The sequence below is a fragment of the Amphibalanus amphitrite genome, unplaced genomic scaffold, assembly GCF_019059575.1.
Source record: "Amphibalanus amphitrite isolate SeventyFive unplaced genomic scaffold, NRLGWU_Aamphi_draft 000959F_arrow, whole genome shotgun sequence".
Classification (NCBI taxonomy): Eukaryota; Metazoa; Arthropoda; class Thecostraca; order Balanomorpha; family Balanidae; genus Amphibalanus; species Amphibalanus amphitrite.
Genome location: NW_024882453.1, coordinates 26,114 through 49,332, shown reverse-complemented (window position 1 = coordinate 49,332; position 23,219 = coordinate 26,114). Strand labels below are relative to the sequence as shown.

Here is a 23,219-nt window from a genome sequence, read left to right as displayed (position 1 = left end):
TGTCTCATGCGCCCGCAACCCGTTCTGCCAAGGCCGTCGAACGCACGGCGCTCGCCGAACCCAGAGAGAAAGGCTCATGGGCGGCCCAGCCGGCCTCAGCTGGCCGATCTGGCAGGTCTAACGGTTCGCGGGCAGGGGGTGTTGGGCGGTAATAAGGCACGTTTGGAGGGTCGGGTTTCATGGGAAATTGGACCGGCAAATTCGGAACTGTCAATCACGGAGGCCGGATGCAAGCAGGGGTGGTTAATACGCTGATCGGTTTGGTTATTCGGGCGTGCGTAAGCAGCTTCATTGACCGTGAACGCTACCCTAATATACGGCTTTGAATGCTACTGGGTGGATGCTCTGAATTTCAGAAGCAGGACCGTATAAACTTGCTCCATTTTGCGGCTGCACACTATAACCTCGTTGGTTGCTGAGCATTTCTTATAGAGACCCTTGGGTCGGCATGAAAAACGGCTCGTCTGTGCCTGCGAATCTGAGCACGCGACGGGACCCTCACAAGAATTGTTTACTGGCGTGTTGCTTTGCTTATCGTCTGCGATACTTGGAAAACGGCACACACTGGCAGGCCTGTTGCTTGGTAACCTCTTTCATGTTCTCGGGTCTGTTGTACTGCCATTCTTCTGTGCCACCGCCCATTTTCTCGTAAGCACCTCTCATCAGATCATTAGGTATCCTCACAGGACAGCATATTCTTACGTCTATTTCCCCATGAATGCTCATAACTCGGCTACCACCTTTGTCCACAGTTCCATTTTCCAGAGTCATCCCTGCCCTCCGCTCAGACTCTGTGATCGTATCTTTCGCTCCAGACCCAGCCGTTCTCCGCCTTTCTCCTGTATTGTTCCCCTCAGACCGGCGGTAGCTCTCTGGAGCGGGCCACGGGGCCTTCAGAGCGCCACGGGCGAATGGCCTCCAGTATCGATCCTGGCTACAGGCTGCCGCGGCGGCGCGGACGGACGGCCGGCCACGCGGTCTCCCTGTCTCCATGTCCCGTCAGAAGCGTCCCATGATAACTTCTATGACCCCATCTATGTCCGTACCTGTCCGTGTATTGTGCCGTTTTAAGTAAGTTTTTCCCGCTAGTTCGATGTCCGTTTATAACTTCCGTTGTTTTGTTAGTTTTTTTTTGTTTTGCTCTCATAATTCTTGACAGCGATTCATGTCGCCATTCATTTGAACCGATCTATAACATGCCGATTGCCTAATCCAACATTTTCTTATCGTTTAGTCTTATAATATAGTTCTATTTAACCCTCGCATGTGTGCGGCGTTTGCCAGCTTCTAATGTGTAGGGGGGGGGGGGGTCGGTTGGACCCCCCCTTGCCGTTTGGCCCCTGATCGAGCTAGAGCTTCGCGGAAAAAACGAGCGTGTTGCCCGTGACGAGAGGAAGCCGATGATACCCAATTTTAAGGTCCTAGGTCATTGGTTGACCTTCCAGGTCAGGTCAATGACCCAAAGTCGGGAAAATCGGGACCTGTTAGAAAGTCGTAAAGTGTGGCTGCTAAGGGGTTTTTCGGGGTGCTGATCACGAATATCGTGTTAGTTTTGATCACAGATGATGTCTTGAAGCATTTAGACCAGGTCGGGTCAGGTCAGGTCAGGTCAACCAGTAGGCGTCGTGACGGGTATTCGTAGTACGTGTCAACCGCCTCTGACAGCTTCGTAACATGTTACGAAGTCACCAAAACTACTTCGTAAATGTTCAAATGGTTGCTAAATTCGAATTCAGCTCCAAAAACTAGCCTAGAAACATGTAAAACTCGAAAAAGTGACCCGAGGTCACCCGAGGTCACCAAAGGTCAATGACCTGACCTGACCTTCAGGTGACCTTGACACACACGGGAGTAACATCAAATCACATGTTTGAACGTTTGAAACCACGAAAAGCTTGCAAACACGCGCCGACATACGCGGAATCGCGATTCCGGCCAAACATGGTCTCGGAAAAGAGGTCACAGGTCAAAGGTCATTTGGGTCAGGGTCATGAAATTTTCAGGGTAGATGTAAAATTGATCAATGCGAGGGTACTGAAAGTTTCGTCGCGATCGGCCGCTTTTTACGCGAGTTATTCGCGAAAAACCATGGGGGGGGGGTCCATCCGACCCCCCCCCCCCTACACATGCGAGGGTTAATATAATTCGAGCTGCCAATGCGAGACTGACTATTTCTGACAGCCCAATGCGCACCACTTTGTTCCACTGTCCGGTCTGTTTTGCATCTGTGGTTAGCCGCGACATCTCTCCCAGATCTGCGTCTGTGACCACTGTGACCAGCGCTCTCCCTGCGGTCAGTGCCCACCAGACCGACCGGCCCGGCCCGGCCCGGCCCGGCCCACACTGCCGATACACCCCTCGGCCGTACCGTGGCCGTCCCACGCTGGTTGGCGTGTCTGTCACCCACGGCGGTCTGTGGAGCGTCCCTATCAGCTCTGACATCCGGCCGACCGGCCGACGCTGGGGACGATCACGCCGGATCCGGCCCCTGTTCGCCATGACTGCATTGATCCAGCCATAGGACTGCACTGTCCCGTGGTCTTACATGTGTCATGTCAGCTTTGACTGGATTTAGTTAGATGTCCGCTGGTCGCTGGTCTCAGTTCGTGATCGCTAGGACTTACGCCAGACTCATGTTTTAGTCCGACGATCCCAGCTCTGTGTTCGCCACGATTGGATTCAGACTTATGTTCGCTATTCGCCGGCTCTGGCCCTTCTCCGACTGGATCTAGGTTCAACCCGTGTCCTGTTTTGCCTGCCATGACCACGTCCAGTCCTATGTCCACCGTCTACTGGATATAGCCTTGGATCTCATATCCGTCGAGCTCAGCATCACGTTTCTCTGCGTCTGACGTGGTCCTTGGTCTTTCCCCCATCGCTGGATGTGAGCAAGTCTGGAGGGGATTGCTATGGGGCCCTCATGTGGCTATGATGATATGGTGGAGTGGAGTGACGTGGCCGGAATATGGAGGAAGTACATGTATGATGTGTGTGTAGATGTGATGTGTGATGAAGTGTATGATGTGATATGAGGGGACCGGAAGGTTGTGGGTGGTGTGGTCGAGAGAGCTATATGATGCAATGTCAACTTTTAGTAGTGGGCGCGGAATAAGTAAAAAAGGAAAGACAATGAAACAGAGAGAAGGAGAGAAGGAGAAAAGGAAATAAAGAACAAGTCAGACACACATAATGTCGTTCTTTTTATGAAACAATTGAGGTGATAAAGAAGTCAAAATGGTGCGCACTGCGCAATTAAACCGTGCGATTAACAGTGTAACATAAATAGAAGGTTAGAAGTAGACGCAAGAGGAATAAAGACCTGCTTATATTAATTAACCAAACAAAATAAATAGACACCTTTAGATGAGTCGAAATTCCGTCTAAACTAAGTTTACGTGTATTTGTTTAAATGTCGTTTGCACGGTGAAATCGACTCATGATGGCCGTCGACGATGTTAGGGATGGAGGAGCTCTGTAGGAACTGTTTGGTGCCGTAGCGGTTGCTGGATACACCGCTACCAGCGGCGGCGTTGCGGTGACTGTTTCAACCAAGCGGCCTGAATGACCTGGTAGGGACGGGGACGGGGTGGTATGAGCTGAATCGGCGGGGGGCGGTGACTGTAGACCGGAATGTGGCGGATCGAATTACACCGAAACCGATCCACGCACTGGCTGGTGGTCGGTGACCTCAGACCTGACCACTGACCAGACCAGGCCAGACCAGGGCAGACCCAACCACCTACTAAGTGGCAGACCATGCACTACATCTAGACAGACCAGACCAGACTGCAGACCATTGCTAGTCAGCAGACCGCGCCATGCGAGACCAGACCAGACCAGGCCAGGCCGGACTAGAACACACTAACCACAGCCAGCGGCAGACCTCACCAGACCAGACCACCTCTGCCCGACACCGACACTGACCAGCCGCTGACCAGACCTCCCGCGCAGAAGTAACACCTCACCGGCTCGGTGGCAGCTACGACCCAATTATGGAAATGGATGTGTCTGTCCGACTCCATTATAGCCTATGGTGTGTATTTGTGTTACCGTGCTGCATAGTGCATATGTAACTCGGCCGCGGGAGGGATTTAGATAATGGTGTATAAAGACCACCGGTGTAGTCTGTGAGATGTGATGGGAGATGAAGATGAGGTACACGAGGAGCCATTTGCGAACTGACGTCATTATATTATGTGATAATAACAATATCTTGTTAAGATATTAAGATGCGTGGGTGCATGCTTAAAATAAGCATGCATCTGACCGAGACGTCACGTAAGAAAAAGGTGTGCACTGAAGGCGATGTATTGGGCAGTGTTGCGACTCTGGCCGTGTATAAAAGTGTGGACTGTATTCAGACAAACCCTAAGACCGGATCGACTGTAAGTTTCAACCGACTACTTAAAGAAATGCGTTGAAGTGCCGCGATATATTGTGATGATAAGCACAATCAAATACAACCCGTGACTAGCCACCCTTTAAACGACAATTGTCGGAGTTAAACAGCATTAGCTGACCTCACCGATATCCGATCCAGAAATACACTACACCACAAAGGTTCCAATTTGGGGTTGGCACCGGGTTACCCCGCGCCGCTACCGATAGCCGACCCTCCACCCCTCCCCGACGCCTAGCCGACCAGCGGTAGCAACCGGGGTGCAAGGAGTCAGCCTCAAGGCCGCACTCTCCCGGTGCCTGAGTCGCGCCGTCACTCTACCCGTGTGCAAAGATCAGCCGCAAAAGGCCGTACCTTACGGGTTCGAGATCAGGACGCCAACTGACCGCTGATCAGCGGCCGCCGCCGCAGTCGGCTCCGCCCAATTCGCCCGCAGGCGGCCGGTCACGTGTCCACAGCGGCTCACAACTCGCGCGCGCGTCGCCGGCCGGCCCGGCTGGGGCTCACAAACTAAGGTGGTCGCATTTCACAACATACTCCCCCCTTGAAAATTAACAAATTTTCAACACAAAATGATCCGCCATCTTGGACGCAATGAATCACCGATATCACCGTGACGTCAGCACCGCGTCCGCCGCATCACGTACACATCGTCACTGCACGTCACTGTCCAGTGTCCAGCTAGGCACACGCACACCGCACTCGCTTCGCCTGGCTTCAGCTTGAGCCATTCCGGGAAAGTCCAGTGCGCCCGGTCTTCGTGCGATCAGCGTCCGGCCGCCGTGTCACCGTCCAGCCGCCGTACCGGCACATCCGTCCATTGCTTGTGACCGGACAGTCCAATAGACCGTTCCGGTGAAGCACCGCAGAGCACCATGCCGCCGCTTCGCTGACCGAGAGCTCACGCGTCAGGACAGGGTCTGTTGCAAAAAGAAAGAAAAGTCAAGCGCAACCCGATAAATGTCATTTCAGGTCAGGACACACATAAATACATTCACAAGGCCATTTACATTTTTCAAACACTTCAATACAACTGCTGTTCAGTCTAGAATCATCAAAACAGTTAAGGATTCAGCTTCTTCATTGGCCACCTAGTTGTCCGGAACACATCTCCTGTCCGCTCGTCCGTGCCTGCCAGGCCCAGAGATCTGCCGCTCAGCCAGGACCAAAGGCCAGCGACCGCGGTGCCTGTCGCTATGAACTCGGAACACGTCGCCCACCTTGGGTAAACGGGTAGGTCTTCCTCGCGGCGACAGAGTCCAAGCACGCAACACGGCCTGCTTCCAGCAATCTGTCAAATGAGCATCGATACGACGACGGCGACGGCGCCGCCGCCGGACCCGATCAACTCTGTCATATCGAGCCCCTCGATGTAGAGACGCGACACCGTCTGAGGCCGGAGACAGCTCCGAATCGGACGCAAGTCCGCAGTCGGCCACTGTCCGTCCTCCCCCCGTTTCAGTGATGGGTGGTTCCTTATGGGACGCCGGTACGCAGTCGGTCACCGTCAGTCCTCTCCCCGGTTCGAGGACAAGATCAACCAGCATGTCCGTCATCTCGCCGTGATGTGGACCGACGCTCTCCTCGCCGAGTCTTCCAGCAGTCATCCTCATGGCGAGATTCTCCGTCCTTCGGCACAAAGAATCCTCACATCTGTCACTGTGCGTGTGGAGGCCGTGCATCACGTAGCCGAAAACGGTGGCGACGGCCCGAAGTCCGTCACCTACATCGACCTGCTCCCACTGCACGATTCGATAGAGGTTATCGATACCGATTAGCAGGTCAATCTCGCCTCCCTTAAAATCATCGGCCATCATCTCGGGCATCTGACCGGGCACCTTCGAGAGGGACGGCACCGGGAGGGGAGAGCACACCCGTTCCGTGCTCCACAGGTCAATAGTCACATGTCCGTCATCGAACCGGCTGTTCAAATCGATCCTGACTCGGTCGTATTCCCGTGGCTCCTCGAGCTTCTCCTGAAAACCGATGCAGGAGAAGGTCCTGGTGCCAACGACCGGCAGTCCAAGCTCCTCTGCCAGGGAGCTGCGTATGTAAGAGGAGTCTGATCCCCCGTCCAAGAGAAGCCGAACCATTCGACCGTTCTGGGGATCACCGGCCCTGACCAGCGCTGTCTGGAAGAAACAATTGCCAATGTTCCCCCCACCAGCCTGGTAGCGATGCCGTCCGACATTGAAATCACGTGATTCTGTCCTTGCCCCAGCCGTGCTGATTGGGACCGTTTCTGGCCTGAACGGACCCACCGGCGGCGCCTGCGCAGCAGCAGCGGGCTGCGGAGGGCCTGAGCTGGATGGACGCTGTCCTGTTTCCAAGTGGCCGTCCTGGGGCCTCACCTCTGCACCCCTCGGCCGCAGACCAGCCGGCGAGGGCCCATCTGCACCAGTCGTGGGTGCCACCCCAACACCCGGATACTGCGGAGAGTGGGCATCGGAGTGGCGGTGCAGCAGGACGTGATGATTCCGTCCGCATTCGCTGCAGCCTCCAGCCCGACAGCTTCGAGCGCGATGTCCCCCTATTAGGCAACAATAACAGGCCATTGATGCCGACGCAACTCTCCACCGAGCCTCAGGATCCATTTTCAAGAATGATTGGCACTGTGGGAGCGGGTGCGTCCCACTGCAGCAAGCAGGGCACAGTTTGTTTGAAGCGCGAGGCATGCGCTGTGCATTAAGGGTGGCAGCTACAGAGGCCGCGGAGTTTGGAGACTTTGAGGGAGCATCTGGTGCCGCTACACCTCTCGCATACTCCTGCACCCGTAACTCCTGCTGAAGGAACTCAAGAAAATCAGCGAACTGTGTTTTTCCATGTCTTGCCCACTCAACTCGCCAGCTCTCTGGAAGCTTCTCTTTAACCATGGGCAGTAAGAGTGAAGAGAAGCTGTCTGATGTGACACCGAGTGAGTTTAAGGCTCTGGTGTGGGCGGCGATATGGTCCGTCAGTGACCGCAGGGCCCTCAGATCATTGGAGCGGACTGCAGGCATGTTCAAAAGCTCTCTCATGAGCGTCTCTCGGCAGAGCTCACTTCGGTCAAACCTCTCTTTGAGAACTGCCACAGCCTCGGCGTAGCCGTTGCCAGAGACTGGGATACCCTGAATGGCCTGAAGGGCTGCACCAGCTAAATGCGATTTCAGCACGACAAACTTCTGAACATCTTCGAAAACAGGATTCTGATGAACTGAGACCATAAACAACTCCCAAAACTCTGACCATTTCATGATGTCGCCACCGAAAACTGGGATTTTGACAGCCAGAGAGGATTTGAATTCAGAGTTCGCTGTCGAGTTCCCCGGCACAGGCACGCCCCTGGCCTCGGCAGCCTTCTCGAGGCGGGCTAGAACTCGAGAACTCAGAAATATCTCATCCTCCATCATCTGGATATGGCTGGTCTCATCCGATTGCCCTACCTTATCAAGCTGAATTTGGGTGCCTTGAAGCTCGCCCAGCAGCTTCTCGACATGGTGGATTTTCAACGCCAGCTGATCCTGATCCAAGGATCTTTGATCCTCCTGCCGACAAGCCTTTAAATCGTTGCAGAGCTTTGTGGCCTTTGAGCGAAGTCTAGTCCTAGTGGCGATCAATTCCTCCATGACAGGCAATGTTCAGAAAGGGAGTCTAAAAAAAAACAAGCAGTTACTGACCGACAATGACTGATCGAAAAATTCCAAAGGTACAGTTACATCCGGCCCGGAGGACTATGTTGCGACTCTGGCCGTGTATAAAAGTGTGGACTGTATTCAGACAAACCCTAAGACCGGATCGACTGTAAGTTTCAACCGACTACTTAAAGAAATGCGTTGAAGTGCCGCGATATATTGTGATGATAAGCACAATCAAATACAACCCGTGACTAGCCACCCTTTAAACGACAATTGTCGGAGTTAAACAGCATTAGCTGACCTCACCGATATCCGATCCAGAAATACACTACACCACAAAGGTTCCAATTTGGGGTTGGCACCGGGTTACCCCGCGCCGCTACCGATAGCCGACCCTCCACCCCTCCCCGACGCCTAGCCGACCAGCGGTAGCAACCGGGGTGCAAGGAGTCAGCCTCAAGGCCGCACTCTCCCGGTGCCTGAGTCGCGCCGTCACTCTACCCGTGTGCAAAGATCAGCCGCAAAAGGCCGTACCTTACGGGTTCGAGATCAGAGGCCTCTTGCACCAAACTACCTAGCTAGGTAAAATCGAAAAACCGGTTTCAGAATAAGCTAATCTAACGGTGGTAAATTTGTTTGCAATAGCCCAATACATAATCCTACATGTGCTTGCAAAATTTTGCATGCAAATTGTTACATTTGAGACTTGGACTGGGTATACGATGCAAAATAATCCAAGCATTGGTGCAAGAGGATTTTGGTGCAAGAGGCCTCAGGACGCCAACTGACCGCTGATCAGCGGCCGCCGCCGCAGTCGGCTCCGCCCAATTCGCCCGCAGGCGGCCGGTCACGTGTCCACAGCGGCTCACAACTCGCGCGCGCGTCGCCGGCCGGCCCGGCTGGGGCTCACAAACTAAGGTGGTCGCATTTCACAACAGGCAGCCCGGGCGAAGCCGAGTCTGCTCGGCCGCAGCACCCGGCACGTGGCAAACAGGCCCAGATTGGCCAGCGGCACGCACTCTGCTCGCAGTGATCAATGGAATTGGCCGCGGAGATGGCACCAGCCCCGCGGCGGTCTGCACGGCTGTCTGACGTTCACAGCTTCCGCGGCGGCGGACGCAGCCGTGTGCGATGTAGCGCACACTTGTGATTCATAGCCGGGCCGAGCCAAAAACGCCAGCTGCTGCACGAACGAGTAGGAAATGAAGCTGGCGCGCTGGTAATAGTGCAGCAAGAAGTTAACCCTCGCACGACCAGGCCATTTCTCATAACACGAACGACCAGGGGGGGGGGGGGGGTTGTTACGACCCCCCCCCCCTGGTGTTTCGAAACGGAAGGTCGTAGAGCTTAGCGGAAAAAACCAACGGATTGCTCTCAACGAGATCTCGCGATTGGTGGGATATTTTTTGGTCCTAGGTCAACATTTGACCTACTTATGACCGGTCAAAGGTCAAATTTTCCGAAAAAATCAAACTTTTTCAACTTTGCGCAACGATTGCGGCAAAACGGTGAGAGATATTAACTTCAAACCTTCAACAACGTATTCCCCACTCAATTCTGCATCATATATGGTGTTTTTGGTGTATTTACCCTATAAAAGTAAGAGGCCTATTGCTGATGAGTGATATGGTGTCACATCACCCTCCGGTGTTTGTCCCGATTCGTCGGCTGTTGACCACTGCTCCGCTATAAATACTGTAGGTAACGACTCAGAAAAGATATGTGGATATCCACTGCAATGTGGATAGCATCAGCAGAAAACCTCGGGACTCGGTACACACTTCGTGAAAATCCGGCCGGAGGCTGTACCTCTTATGACGTCATAACTCCGTGACCTGACCTGACCCGGTCAATTTTCTTGCACCACACGATAGCCAATGCTTGCCCCAACATGCATGGGAAGTTTCATCATGATCCATCAAACAATGTGGGTATCACCGGCAGAAAACCTAGGGATTCGGCGCACACGTTTGGTAACTGTCGGCCGGAGGCTGTACCTCTTATGACGTCATAACTCCGTGACCTGACATGACCCGATCAATTTTTTTCGGCAAAAGATGCGCAAAGGTTGCCCCAGAGGGTATTGAAAATTTCAGCCCGCTACGACAAGCCGTTTAGCGTGCACTTCGAAAAAACCTCAGGGGGGGTTGATACAACCCCCCCCCCCCTAGGCTTTCTAGGGTTAAATACGTGAAAGAAAATACAAGAAGTCAGGCTAGTAGGTAATAGGTATACTACGTTATTCATGTCGGGAAACAATGCAAAGGTGTACGTACAAGGCACCTGGATAAGTCAATGTTCCACCTTCTTTGCATCCCCTGGGCCCTGACACAGACGTTCGGTTTTCTGGTCTTCCTACTTATCAAGCCTACCATCCATCCAATCGCATGGAGCAACTAACTATATTCCCTTAGGCGCCATTTTATCTTGATTGAATTAAGCGCGCGCCGATACGTTATTCAGTTAAAGACCTGTTGTAAATCTTCCTCTCCATAGATCTCCGGAGAATAGTGGGCCTTTATGGACGACTGAAATTACCTTTCACCTGCCCCGTCCCCCAGCGGAGGGCTTAGAAGGGCCGTAAATATTGGCGGCCAAATTCCAGCTTGTCAGATCCACACCATCCGATCTAACCTCCGCTCTATTCGCAGAACCACCCGTGCCTTTCTCACCTTTACCACACCCGTCTCTCGCCCTCTCTCTCTCTCTCTCTCTCTCTCTCTCTCTCTCTCTCTCTCTCTCTCTCTCTCTCTCTCTCTCTCTCTCTCTCTCTCTCTCTCTCTCTCTCTCTCTCTCTCTCTCTCTCTCTCTCCACTAAGCACGTGCGCCGTCGCAGCCTCACACTGATGAATGAAGTTTGCACCGGGCCCCGATCGATTCGATTTGACCCTGTCAACAGTTTGGCGGTCTGTGACCAAAACACCAGCAAGTGTTGGATGGTGGGGAGCTGTTGCGATGCTTCGTTAGATTGCAATACTGATTGCGCCTTCCTGTTTGATTGTGTGAAGTGATGGATGAATAAGCATGTGGTAATATACAAACGCTTATTTGTATATTACCACATGCTAACGCTAGCGCTAATTTCACATGCTATTATCACCATGGATGGTGCGGGTACACTTGCAAAAAGTTCACAAAGTTTTCGAATGTCCGAACTCTTAGATATCGCTTGACGCCGGCTGCCGATATTTCAGCAAAATTTCTAATGAATGAAGTCATCAAAGACTGACAAGCTGCAGCACCTAATCACACAAAGCAAATGTTATGATAAATTGAGTGCGAAAGTTGGTTTGCAGTTGAACCACGCACTGGCGATGACAGCCAAATTGACCCGGTACACCATAAGTACTGAACGGTGAGCACTGAGCAGAGTGGCTCCCTTGATGGCGAGTTGTTGATAATATCGCATACCAGATCCGACTGTCACATTTATATAATCATGGCCTGGACTCATCTGATGCGTACCGAGCAGTGTGGCGCCGACGTATACACTGCTAAACTGTGATCTCATTTCCTGCTGGTCATTGGTGACGTCATACCTACTCTGCTAGTTATCGTGACGTCACACACTGAAGTCCCGCACGTGCAGACCTCCGAACTATCTCTGTCCAAACATTTCGTGACGTGCTTACCACTCCTCTGACACTCCAGATCACGGCATGCCACAGGAGGGATTAGAGAGACGCATGCGGCGGACTGATGGCAAGACGGCCTCCCAAATCCCGCACCTCGCTCCTCCCCTGATCTTCCAGTCCCCTCCCCCTCCCTCCTCCCCGTCCTAATCCCCCGCCTGAGCCGCTACTACCTCCCTCGCCGCCATTTCTGCCGGTATTACCTGAGGCACGTGTTGAGAGCGGTGAGGAAGTGACGCAGTTGGGACGGTCTCCCTGACAGATGCTGGCACGGGTCGCTGGGGAGGGGCAGGGGGGGGGGGGAATATTGCTCAGAAGTCAGTCACAACACCTGGAAGGCATTATTGGTGAAGAAGTGCTGAGATGATGGATGGGATGACTGGTGGTTTGATTCTGTTTGTTTGCTTTAGAAATAGGAGCTAGTGGCTTGTGTTTTAGATTGCGTAGTCACCCATTTCCAATTCACAAAACTGGTTTTATTGTCGACGTTCATGGGCAAGACACACTGCATCATACATGTTCCGAACCTTTACGGATTGGAGATCGTGGTTGTCCGTGGTCTCAGGTCTGACTCTCAAAAACTCTGCATTAGGAGAACTATTGGATACATCTTCTCCAGCAGATCTTTAGCCTCCGCGATAAGCTTTGAACTGCGCTGTGCGGTCACCGTCATCCGCTGTTGGCTCTAATAAACCCATCTTGTCCATAATGACTGTTCGAATATGGCGTCACGGATACAACCAGGTGTGACGTAACCTATCAGACCGAGTGGCTGACTCAGCTTCCCGCCACGTTTGAACGGGCGGCTTTTTATTCTACCGGTTATTTCTACCGGTGGATTAGCCTTCAAACTGAACCACTTGAGAGTGAGTCATTGATAATACGGGCACCAGGGACGATTGGTTACAGCTGATTGCTGGCGGTGGGTGGACATAGCTATCAGTAAGTATATATCACATTTCACAAGTGGTTTTAAGCTTTGATCCGATCCTGCACCGCGCGTCGCTATAGGCGCGCTCGTAATGGATGTTGTCCAATGCGAGAGCACCGAGAATAATGATAAAACAACTGTGGAAAGACGTACTCTTGCTAGTTCATTGTGCTAATGCGGTAATGCCCATCCATCGTCTTCATGCATACGTTTTAGGTATAGCAGGCAGTAGGTGTGCCTACTTAAACGAACGGCTGCGAAATGCATTAAGTGCAAATTTTATGTTTCTCTCACAAATATCCACGTATGCAGGTGACTGCAGCCGCCATTGTTTTCGACAATGGCGGACTAATTTGTCAGAGTCCGGCGAAGCTGGCCCAGCCAGTTTTTGCTCGAATCTCAGGGGCTGCCTGTTATTGTTTGGCTCGCATCCTGCGTTCTATTGTGAGCAGAGGGGCCACTGGTCGGTTAGATGAGATTAGATCGCTGTGAAATATCCGGTAAAAAATATCCCATGTGTGAGGGAGGGGAGACCGGAGATAAGGGATGGTGGCTTGAGAATTCCATTTTCTGTATGTGAACAAAATGTTAATTATTTCCCGTGCCATCGTTTCGTTACGGGCTGTTAAGCATCCGGGGCATAGTTTTGTTTTCTCTTTTTCAACCTTACTGTATATAAAAACCTAAGAGCGCTGCCAAGTGCCAGTGTGGCTAAAATCCAACTAATTATTTTTCCAATGCTTAAAATTCCTATACTTCCTCGCGCTATGTAAGATCAGTATAATGCCTAAGTAAGGTCTGTGACACCAAATGTGCAATGTCTGTCCACCAATGTCAGCCTCAGCCCCACAGTGCGCCGCCATTCCAAAGGGCACAGTCACCTGCTGCTCCTATCAGGCAATACTCAGCCGTTGGTACACACCCTGAGCTAGATCTGCCACGCTACCGGCGCCGCTAGCCCCGGGCCTATCAGCGCGACCCATGAGTTAGCTGATTGGCTCCACTGAGTAGCGCGACTAGACAGACGCCACACCGCTCTGGTTAGACTCGAGTGGTCACTGCAGTGCCCGCAGGGGTGGTTGGTGTGTGGGGCGCTGCCGGCTGACAGGCAGAGAGAGTGCGGTGGAACGCGTGTGGTGGCAGTGACAGCGGCCGGGTGACAGCGTGACAGTGACAGTGACGTGTTTGGTGTGACAGTTCAGTGCCAGTGAACGACGTGGCCGTGTGAGCTATCGGTGTAGCGAGGCAGCAAGTCAGGCTGCGGTTGAAACTGAGAAGTCAGCGACATTGCAGACGTTGCTATTTGAAGTGGAAACTAAGGATCGACTATCTGTTGAAGACACTGATGGTTGACATCAGACGCTAAGAAACATAGTGGCATGACAAGACGCCAGCCACTTGTCGACGTTCTTTTCTTGGACTCTGACCCATCCTATCACTTTTCCTTCTGAGTAAATTAACTCTCTTTGAGTTTTTTCCTGTCTTACTTTCGGATCCTTACTCTGTGTGCCTCGTCCTAAGTCTCATCATAATCTCTGCTGTGTGTAAACGACGCGCACAACCCACTCATCCTCTACCCACCATCTGCGCTTTTCCCTCCCCTCTGCCTGAGTTGTGGCGTGGACAGGGTCGGCCACCCTCGCTGCACGCCGCTGATAGCGCGCTGACCGCGCTGACCTCACCCCACCCGTTGGCGGCAACATGTCCGAGCCGTGCAGACGCTGCGCCCGGCTCAGCAGCCTGCCTGCCAATGTCCGGGAGGAGTACCACCGGCGCCATATCGCGCTGGCCGCTCTGGACATGTCGACCCGGGCATCGACTCCCATGCCGAGGCCGAGAAGTGGCCAGGTGCGTAAGTTGTTTGTGAGGGGGGAAACTCGCTGAATTTACTCCCCGCCATGCGAGGGAGGCTGTTCGCGCCACGACACAATAGGGAGGGGCTGTTTTGGGTGGGGTGGGGACGAGGTTAAATTGTTGACTGTTGACAACTTTTTTGCGGGCGAGGTTCGTGACATGACATTGCTAATGTGACGTTTAATTCATGTCACGGCTGGTGGGAGTAGCTGCCACAAAGAAAAACACGTTGCTTTATTGAGTCAAGCTAACTGAGGATAGTCGTACTACATTAAAGGTAGTGTGCCACCTTTGAAAGATTTCCTATTTTATTTTTCCTAGGATAAGAAGCTTCTGTTTTTACCTAATATCGCAAAAAAAAATCAAAAATGGGCCTGGAATAGTGCCTTTTTCGCCTAAAAGTTTATCGGTTTTTCGATATGTATAACAACTGTAGTGGGCTGGCCTGCAAACAGGCGTCGGCAACAATCGCGAATGCGGCGCACATGTGACAATAAGCAAAGGTCATTATAGAGTTACGACGTACGGGAATGAGTTATCAGCTGTCTAATCGTAGACAACACAATGTCGAGCCGTAAACTGTAAGCCTGTACTGGTATTGTTTCTTTTATTTGGCTGTCGAACATTATTTATGGTTTGAAATATGATTTTATGTAAAATAATTGATATGAAAAAGCCGTATCTTAAGTTATGACCCCATATCATCACACGCAAGTGGCAGAAATGACAATGATCAGCTGACGCATTTTTCTTGGCCGAAGTCAGAGCGCGCGGCCCGACGCACCACCACTGCACCACAAAGTATGAGCAGAAGCCGCGCCCAAAGCCAGGGCCCCGGTAACGTGAGGTAGCCGAGTCGGGGCAGCGTGCGCTGACCCAAGCCAGGGCCGCAGCTTTGGGCGCGGTCTACCGCATCCCCGCGGGCAGCCCCGGGCTATCACATGACACCGGGAGGACGCGCGGCCCCGGCTTGGGTCAGCGCACGCTGCCCCGACTCGGCTACCTCACGTTGCCGGGGCCCTGGCTTTGGGCGCGGTCTACCGCACCACATAACAGGCGTGTTCGAAACCGCAGGAGATGCTGATGAACGGGTTTATCGAAACTTGATTGGATGAGCATATCGGTAATAGCGATTTCAGTGTGTGCATTTATTGTTCATAGTGGTGTGAAATGTGGTTGGGGTACGACCGACAACCCGTCGGGGCGAATTTCGCACTGGGGTACTCAAAATTTGAAGAATTTAAGACGTTTCCATGAGTTTTGAAGGTATGGATAAGTTCTAAAAATCCGGTTCTCCTTATCTGGGCCATTAACTCCATACGGTCCAGGAAAGCTGGCACACTATATTTAAGTTTAAAACTTGAAAGTGAAGCCACAGAGTGATTCCCGATCCGACTATTTGTTGCGGCAGTGAACAGAAGTATGTATTAATCACAATCAGCCTTCCATCAGAGTCAGCTGCAAATACGAGCTTTACCGAAAACTGACCAGAATCGAAACTCTTCTTTGCAGAACTTTCCGAATCCATCCTTGTGAAAAAAAACGTAGACATGCTTTATTGCAAACGTTTATCTATGGTTAATCATATTGATGGAAACGTGAACCACTCTCAATATGATTGATTGTGCATTCTGCATGCCTATGTACGTTGGCGTCGCTTCAACAGGCTTGAGTGCATTGAACTTTAATCCCAGCAGAATTAACCGTTGCACTTCAGTTTGAAATCATGAGAGTGCTTATTGCGCGATAGCTCCCTATCGCTTTTATCATCTATGCAAAATTTTCCGGGATCTCAGGCAGCCAGGCTTTTCCTTCGGATAGACGCAGAACGGAGGAGTGTGCGACAGCCACGCCTTGTATGGCAACACAATTCACAATTCAACACAAATTTACGCAAACAACACAAAAAAAAACAATTCTAACGAGCAGTGTTTTAACCTATTTGAGCATTGAACACAAACCTTCGGTGACATACCATAATATTTACATGGGATTCTCCTGTCAGTTTTTCATTTTAACGGAACTGAAGTCAGTAACAAATCATTTCGTTCAGTCGCTGGATGCCCTTTTATTGCCTACCCCTATTTCCGAGCGAATTCGGTGACAGGGTGCAGCACTAGCATGGTTCTGTATTTTACCGATAGATGACACTAGTAGTGAGCACCTGTAGCTGTAAGCTGTGCCGCAAGACAGCTGAACAAACTGTTCAATATTGGAGGATGGTACATCGTACGAGATTATCTCTTGCCGAATTGATATCGACAGTTCAACCTTTAAACACATAAACTTCGCCACGCCCCGCGTGGATTGTCCATGAAGGTAATACAATACATACATACAAACTTCAGTTTATCGTTGACGGCACAAAGGGGCTATAGAAACCTTTTCCAAAATCTAAGCAAACAAAGCTAACAAATTGGTAAAATATCGAACCTACCCTAATGCGATTTCTCAAGCATGCTCAAGCCATTCAACTCCCACCTACTCTTCCCCCAATGCACTATCCCATTCCCTGTACCGGAACTTCCTCTGTCCCGTATCAGACCCTCCCTCTCCTATCAGATCTCGGCACTGGTGAGTGCACCTTCCCGTCACCCGCCATACAAGGCGCGGCTGTCGCCGACTCCTCCGCTCTGCGTCCCGCCTGCACACACAGTGCAGACCAACACCAGACGGTGCACAGTGAGCGCGTGCACGGTGCATATCAGATCAGAAGGCCGAAACTCGGACGAGACGTGGCCGAGACGCGGCCGGACGCTGTCGGTCCCTGCGTAGTTCCATTGTTTAGAACGGAGGCGCAGGGTGCGGTGTGGTCCTTGTGTGCGTGTGTGTGTGTGTGTGGAGATTGGAGACTCCAGGGAGCTGTGGTGGCTTGTCAAAACGGTGGGTACGCGTGGGACAAACCCGTGGCTTTAGACGTTGTGAGAGAGTAATGGGTTTGGAAAGGCCATTGGAAATGGTACGTATGACTTTCAATTTTATGTTATAGTCCTATACCACTTGCTGCATTCATATACTCCTGTGCTGTAGCACACACAAGTTTGCTAGAATACAGCGCACTGGCGGCTGATGTCGCTTAGACTTCATGCTCAACTGGCCATTACTACAGCTTCCGTGTAAACAGCAATCAATTTAGAGGTCTCGTCATGGTCACCCCACCGCAGTTTCAGTGATACACACGACATCTGGCCCTGAATTTTGACCTGTCTCAGACACGACCCCTCCCCTTGACCTTCCTGAGACAATTTTTATTGATCCGTAACTTCCCAAAGACATCTTATCTCAACTTTAAAATACGAGTATGTTGTCCCACCTTGTGAATTTTCTAAGCTATTAACATCTGACTTTCACCAGTGACCTCTCAATCATCTCACCCCGCCCCGTGACCTTAATTATTCTCTGACCTTGACCTCTGACCCCCCGCGGACATCTGACCTCGGCACGAACCCGCCGAGTCCGTCCGGCCTCCGTAGACGTGTTCTGCTCGCCCTGTTGGATTGCTAGCGTAAACAGCCGCCTCCATCCGCGAATAGTCGGGACGCCAGACGCACCAGTGGCCCCACAGCGTGTCGGTGTGCCGGGTGATGATGTTGTGTCCCAACGGGATGTCAAACATGCGGCACGAGACGGAAGGAGGGCGGCACAGGGCGTATGTTAGTGGTGGCAGGCTATAGCTTGAGGAGTGGATTAATTATTACAGCAAGCTACAATCTCGATTTATGTATCTCAGGTAGTTTTGTGCCAGTGCGCTATGTGATGCCTCAACAAAAGCCACAGTTTTACTGCACCCTCAAATAAACACAACTGCTTTGACGAGTGGACCTACAGCAGTGTGCCAGAACCTCTGTGGCTCTCAAACGCTTTATGTATGCCGGGTTTACGAGGTGCTTCATCTCAGCGACAACTTTCAACTGAGGAGAAGTACCCACAATACTCAGCAGAAGCACTGCCTCAGTGCATTCTGCAAAACATGGCTACTGGCCAAGCTCTAGCGGAGTGTACTGAATTCGTTCCATATCCCAGTACAGTAGGGATATCTAAGCAACAAAGGTGAAATGTTCCACGTCAGGACGTAGGGATTGCAACTTCACTCGGTCATCATTTGGGCAATCTGAGCTGTATAGCAGTGTGGCGTTGTTTGGTCGTGTGAATTGCGAAGAGATAGTAGGTACTGCTAGCATTGAGTGTCTCTGACTTCTGTGCAGTGAGTGCTTATAAGGCAGGGGCGTTTTAAAATGGCCTCATAGCCAACCATCATATTCTGAGGAAGCTATTGTCCACGAGAGAATGCATTTTAATAACACCAGTGGTGATTACGGTGACATTTATTGTAATGGAGTGACCAAGATGACAGTTCAGTCCATTGAAAGCATTCGGCCCCGGCGGAAACTATCGGGTTCTTGGTGATATTGTTGATGATAAGTCATTTAGACGAGGTGCCCTTCTTTTATGACTTTCCGTAGAATCGAAGTGACTTTTGGTTTTGAATAAAATCAAGCATTTTTTATTTCTATTGTCATCGGTTGATAGTATTGTTTTGATGTGCGTTCTAGAAACAAAATATGACAAAGACCTTTCTTCAAGTTCAAGTGGATTTGGAGCGGTTTTACATATCCTAATTTATTGCTTTATTTGAAGCTGGACGGCCATACTTCAATTAGTGTTGGATCTGCCTATTTATCCCAGAACATCTCAAACAACTGCTGCAATTACGCCGTAAATGTACAGCCCTCTGCTCACTGCGTGGTAGGTTATACTTGCTTCAGCGAAACCAGCCAATATCTAAAAGGCTCTACTACCGAGTCCGCGGAAGTCCTAACGGAGGGACGCGCAATATCACACGACTTTGCTTAAACCCCTTGTTGACTAGACCCACCTCTCCGTGTGGCTACAATACACAGAAGTCTGTATTTTCCGTCCTGAGACTAAGTTTTTTTGCCCCCCTCCTAGAACCGTCCCTGCCATGCCTTCAATGAGCTCAGCTGACAGCCGCTTACTACGGAATTGTAGCGCGAGTAGGGTGCGTAAACAGGCATGAGTCAGTGACCAGCGCAGAGGCTAAACCGGTCGGCGGGTCAGTCGGCCGGCACGGTGGGGCAGGGAGGTGGACGCGGGCCGGGGTCACTCGGGTCAATAGCCCGAAGCTATGTCTCGGCCAGAAGCCGACCCAGACAGTCTGGCGCGACCCGACCAGGCCGTTCTAAAGCACAGGGACTAGGAATGAATTAGCCATTTTCAGGATTGTTACAGGTTGGTGTCAAGGTTGGTGTCAAGGTCACGTGAAACTCAGGTTAGGTCATTGAACTTCGGTGACCTTGATTCACTTCTCGAGTTTTACACGTGTCTAGGACAGTTTTTGGAGCTCATTTAGAATTTAGCATCCATTTGAACATTTAAGAAGCAGTTTTGGTGCCTTTGTAACATGTTGCGGAGCTGTGAGTGGCAGTTGACACCAACTATAGATACCCGGCAAGAACCTACTGGTTGACCTGACCTGACCTGACCCGACCTGGCCTAAATGCGTGAAGACATCATGTTTGATCAAACCTTAAATGATATTTGTGATTAGCACCCCGAAAAAAACTAGCAGCCACACTTTACGACGTTCTAACAGTTTCCATTGTTCCGATTTTTGGGTCATTGACCTGACCTGGAAGGTCAACTTATGATCTAGGATCTTAAAAATAGACATTTTTTGTTTCCTCTCGTCACCAACAACACGCTCGTTTTGTCCGCGAAGCTCTAAGTCCATCAGAGGCCAAACGGCAAGGGGTATCCAACGACCCCCCCCCCTCCCCTATACGTTCGTGGCTGGCTAAACAACAATACGGGCGAGGGTTAACTCAGTCTATGGGCCACGTAGCAACACACGGTAAGTGACATTTGAAACAACGTTCAAAATCAAGACGAAAATAATTCGATCAGTTTATAGGTCAGGTTAACGGTTAGGTCACCAGATGTCAACAAAGGTGAAGTGGTGCATATTTAAACATTTTCTGAAACACCGGCGCATAACTCAAATGAACCAATATTGCTGCAGTGCCGTAGAAAAGCGCGTTCGATAGACCTTTAAACACTTTTGACTCAAGCAAGGAACGGACAAGTTCAAGGTCATGACCTGTCCGGAAGAGGTCATGTTGCGCATCAGTCAATGCGCATCGTCGACCTAAGCACATCGAAGATGTTTTCATCGCTCTAATCAAAGGCAAAAACCGCCGGGGACCTTTCATGACCTGCGATGACCTCGGGGACATAAGTAAGGTTCCCATGTCTTATTCAGTGTGTCAAGTTTACTGGTGTCATTATATTTGAGTGTTTAGAATACCGTTTGTCTTGTAATACGTATTTCAATTTTCTCCAACTGACCAAAAATAGCGAGGTCGCAGATTGTCCTAAACTTAGCTCAGCGATATCAAAATTACGAAATTAACATTTAATGCACATCGCTCTTATCAATCGCTCAAAGTTCAAGGCGATCGTTCAGTCAATGTGGCTATGACCAGCATTTTAATTTTTTCTGAGGCGAGGTCACTTTACGTGACCTACCTGGTGACCTGACCTTGAGAGGCATGGGCTTGAAACGTTCACAGCATGTGCGGGAAACCTGCATTAAATGGACTATCCCACCTTTAACATGGGGTTTGAGTTGAGATAGCCAAGTTTGCGGCGAGGTTCAGAAACCACTATCTATCTAGGTTGCAACCCCCGCGGCCTCTTGGTGTTGAAGAAATTCGTTCCCTTCATTTGAAAATGGGCCTTGCACAAGGCCCTATCTTCAACATGGAGCGACCGTTAGTGTGACGTCACCTCGTTTAGTCATTCTGAATTAAATGGGTTTGTTCGTTGAAAAATCGCTTAAAACTTGGTCTGAACTTCGTTGTGGTGCCTAGAGAGTAAAAAGAATCTGCTTTATGACAGTAATGTGGCCTGGGGAAGGAGGTCATTTTGGGCTGTGACGTCACATATTTGAAAGTTTGTGTTTGGAATATGGGAAGCCTAAGATGTTTAATGAAAAATAAATGCCAGAACCGTGTTCCTGGTCATCCAATCTATAAAGTCGGGCACAATTTAACTGGTTTTAACAACATTTTAGAAGGTGGGATAGTCCCTTTAAGAGGTGTGCCGAAAACGGTTTTGCTCTGCGCTGCCGTTTTTTTTTTTTACTTAATATCTGCGAAAAAACGCAGGATACGTCCAACCGCCCAACCCCCTCTCCCCAGCGCTGGTAAGATATCTTATGATATATATCCTTTTGAAAGACCTTTACTATAGGTCTTTCGAAAGCGCTATACTTAAGGAAAAGAATTTGAGCACCCTTAACTTTTCACATGGCACGTGCCACGACAGACGCCTTTAGATTTATAAATATACAGGACTGCGGAGTCGGAGTGGGAGTCGAAGCAGAAGTCGGAATCGGTTGGAGTCGACAGCTGTGACCGGAGTCGCAGTCGGAGTCGGAGTCGATTTTGGAAACCGAGACCGGAGTCGGAGTCACCGAAAATCTGCCGCCTCCTCGGCCCTGCCAGGTCTGCGGAGCCAGAGTCGGAGTCAGTCCTAAAAAATTCATCGACTCCGCAGCCCTGTCAATAGAAGTTAATTACAGCCTAGAAGGGATATTAGGCTGCCCAGCAAAAAAAAAAAAAAAAAAAACAGACCGCAGGTCAATCAGCCCAGTGGTTGCTTTTATATAAACCTCTCAAAATCGTTACAGGTCGGGCCGCTCATACTAAGATTTTTTTCCGTTTTAGTGAAAATACTTTGCTTCGCCCGTTAGCTCATAATCCGCAGACACCACCTCAAAAACACCAACCGCTGGCCGTACCGCCGGCGCCCCACACACCCTGTCGACCCCGAGGGCACGCCGTGACCCGTCTCGGGTCGACTGGGGTAGGGGATGGGGAGAGGTCCGAAGTCCAGCTGTGGTCCGCTCAGCCCAGGTGACCATCATTGTGCCCCGGCGGCCAGTTTCTGTGAACTTTGACCTACCGCTGGATACCCGAGGGCTCCCCTCCCCTATCAGCCGTAGTGAATAGCCTCTACCCAGGCAGTGCGAGCTATCACAACAAACGTGCGTATCTGGGCAGCGTGCGTAAAACTCCGACCTCCCCTCGCCAGGCTCAATTTGGACTTTCCCATTGGAAGTGGCGCAGTCAGGCTCAATCTGATTCGGGGCAGAGCAAATAGCTGAAAATTAACATTTTCCCTGATATCTGGAAATATACGGAGCTTTCAAACGTGCCACTTTTAGGACGGGTGCAAAAAGTTGTTGTGGACATTTCCAGAGTATCATTATGCATCTCCGTCGCTTTAAGTAAGAACGTAGGTCGATATTGCCGTGTGTAACGTATACCTACCACGCAGTGAGCAGAGGGCTGTACGATAAAATAACATTATAATTAGTCATCATTATTAATGAGAGTTGTGCAAACCTAAGACGAAGGCGACTGCCAGATTCAATTGGCCGTACAACTTTATCGCTGATGCCTCCAAGTTTGTTTTGCTATTCGATATTTACGACCGAACCGATTCCGGACATACGCCGCCGTCCTCTCCCCTCCCCCCGCTCCCTCCGGCAGCTGTCTGATGGGCAGACGGGCCCGTTAAACACCCCTCCCCTTCCTCTGGGACCAGCAGCTGGCTCAACAGTCAACACACCCGTCAGCAAAGCTGCACACTCGGTTTATCAACTGCACCACCAGATGGTGGGACGAGCTGTCTGCAGAGGTCTGCCACCTAGCGGTGCACTGGTGATATTCCGTGCACGACGCTGCACCGGGTCGGGCAACCGC

At 50.9% G+C, this 23,219-nt stretch overlaps 1 protein-coding gene across 13 annotated transcripts in view; it reads left to right on the top strand.

Annotated features, from left to right (window-relative positions):
• LOC122368582 (septin-7-like) overlaps positions 1-23,219 on the top strand; it is a 44,371-nt gene that overhangs the window by 8,882 nt on the left and 12,270 nt on the right. The window contains exon 1 of one of the 13 annotated variants that reach the window (XM_043342654.1): positions 13,579-14,424. The exons of 6 other annotated variants lie outside the window; for them this stretch is intronic. In XM_043342654.1, the coding sequence (XP_043198589.1) occupies positions 14,278-14,424 (147 nt within the window). In that variant the 5' untranslated portion in view covers positions 13,579-14,277. Of the gene's footprint in view, positions 1-13,578; positions 14,425-17,030; positions 17,314-23,181; positions 23,207-23,219 lie in introns of those variants that run through there. 6 more of the 13 variants (XM_043342653.1, XM_043342662.1, XM_043342658.1 and 3 more) reach the window with 6 other exon arrangements.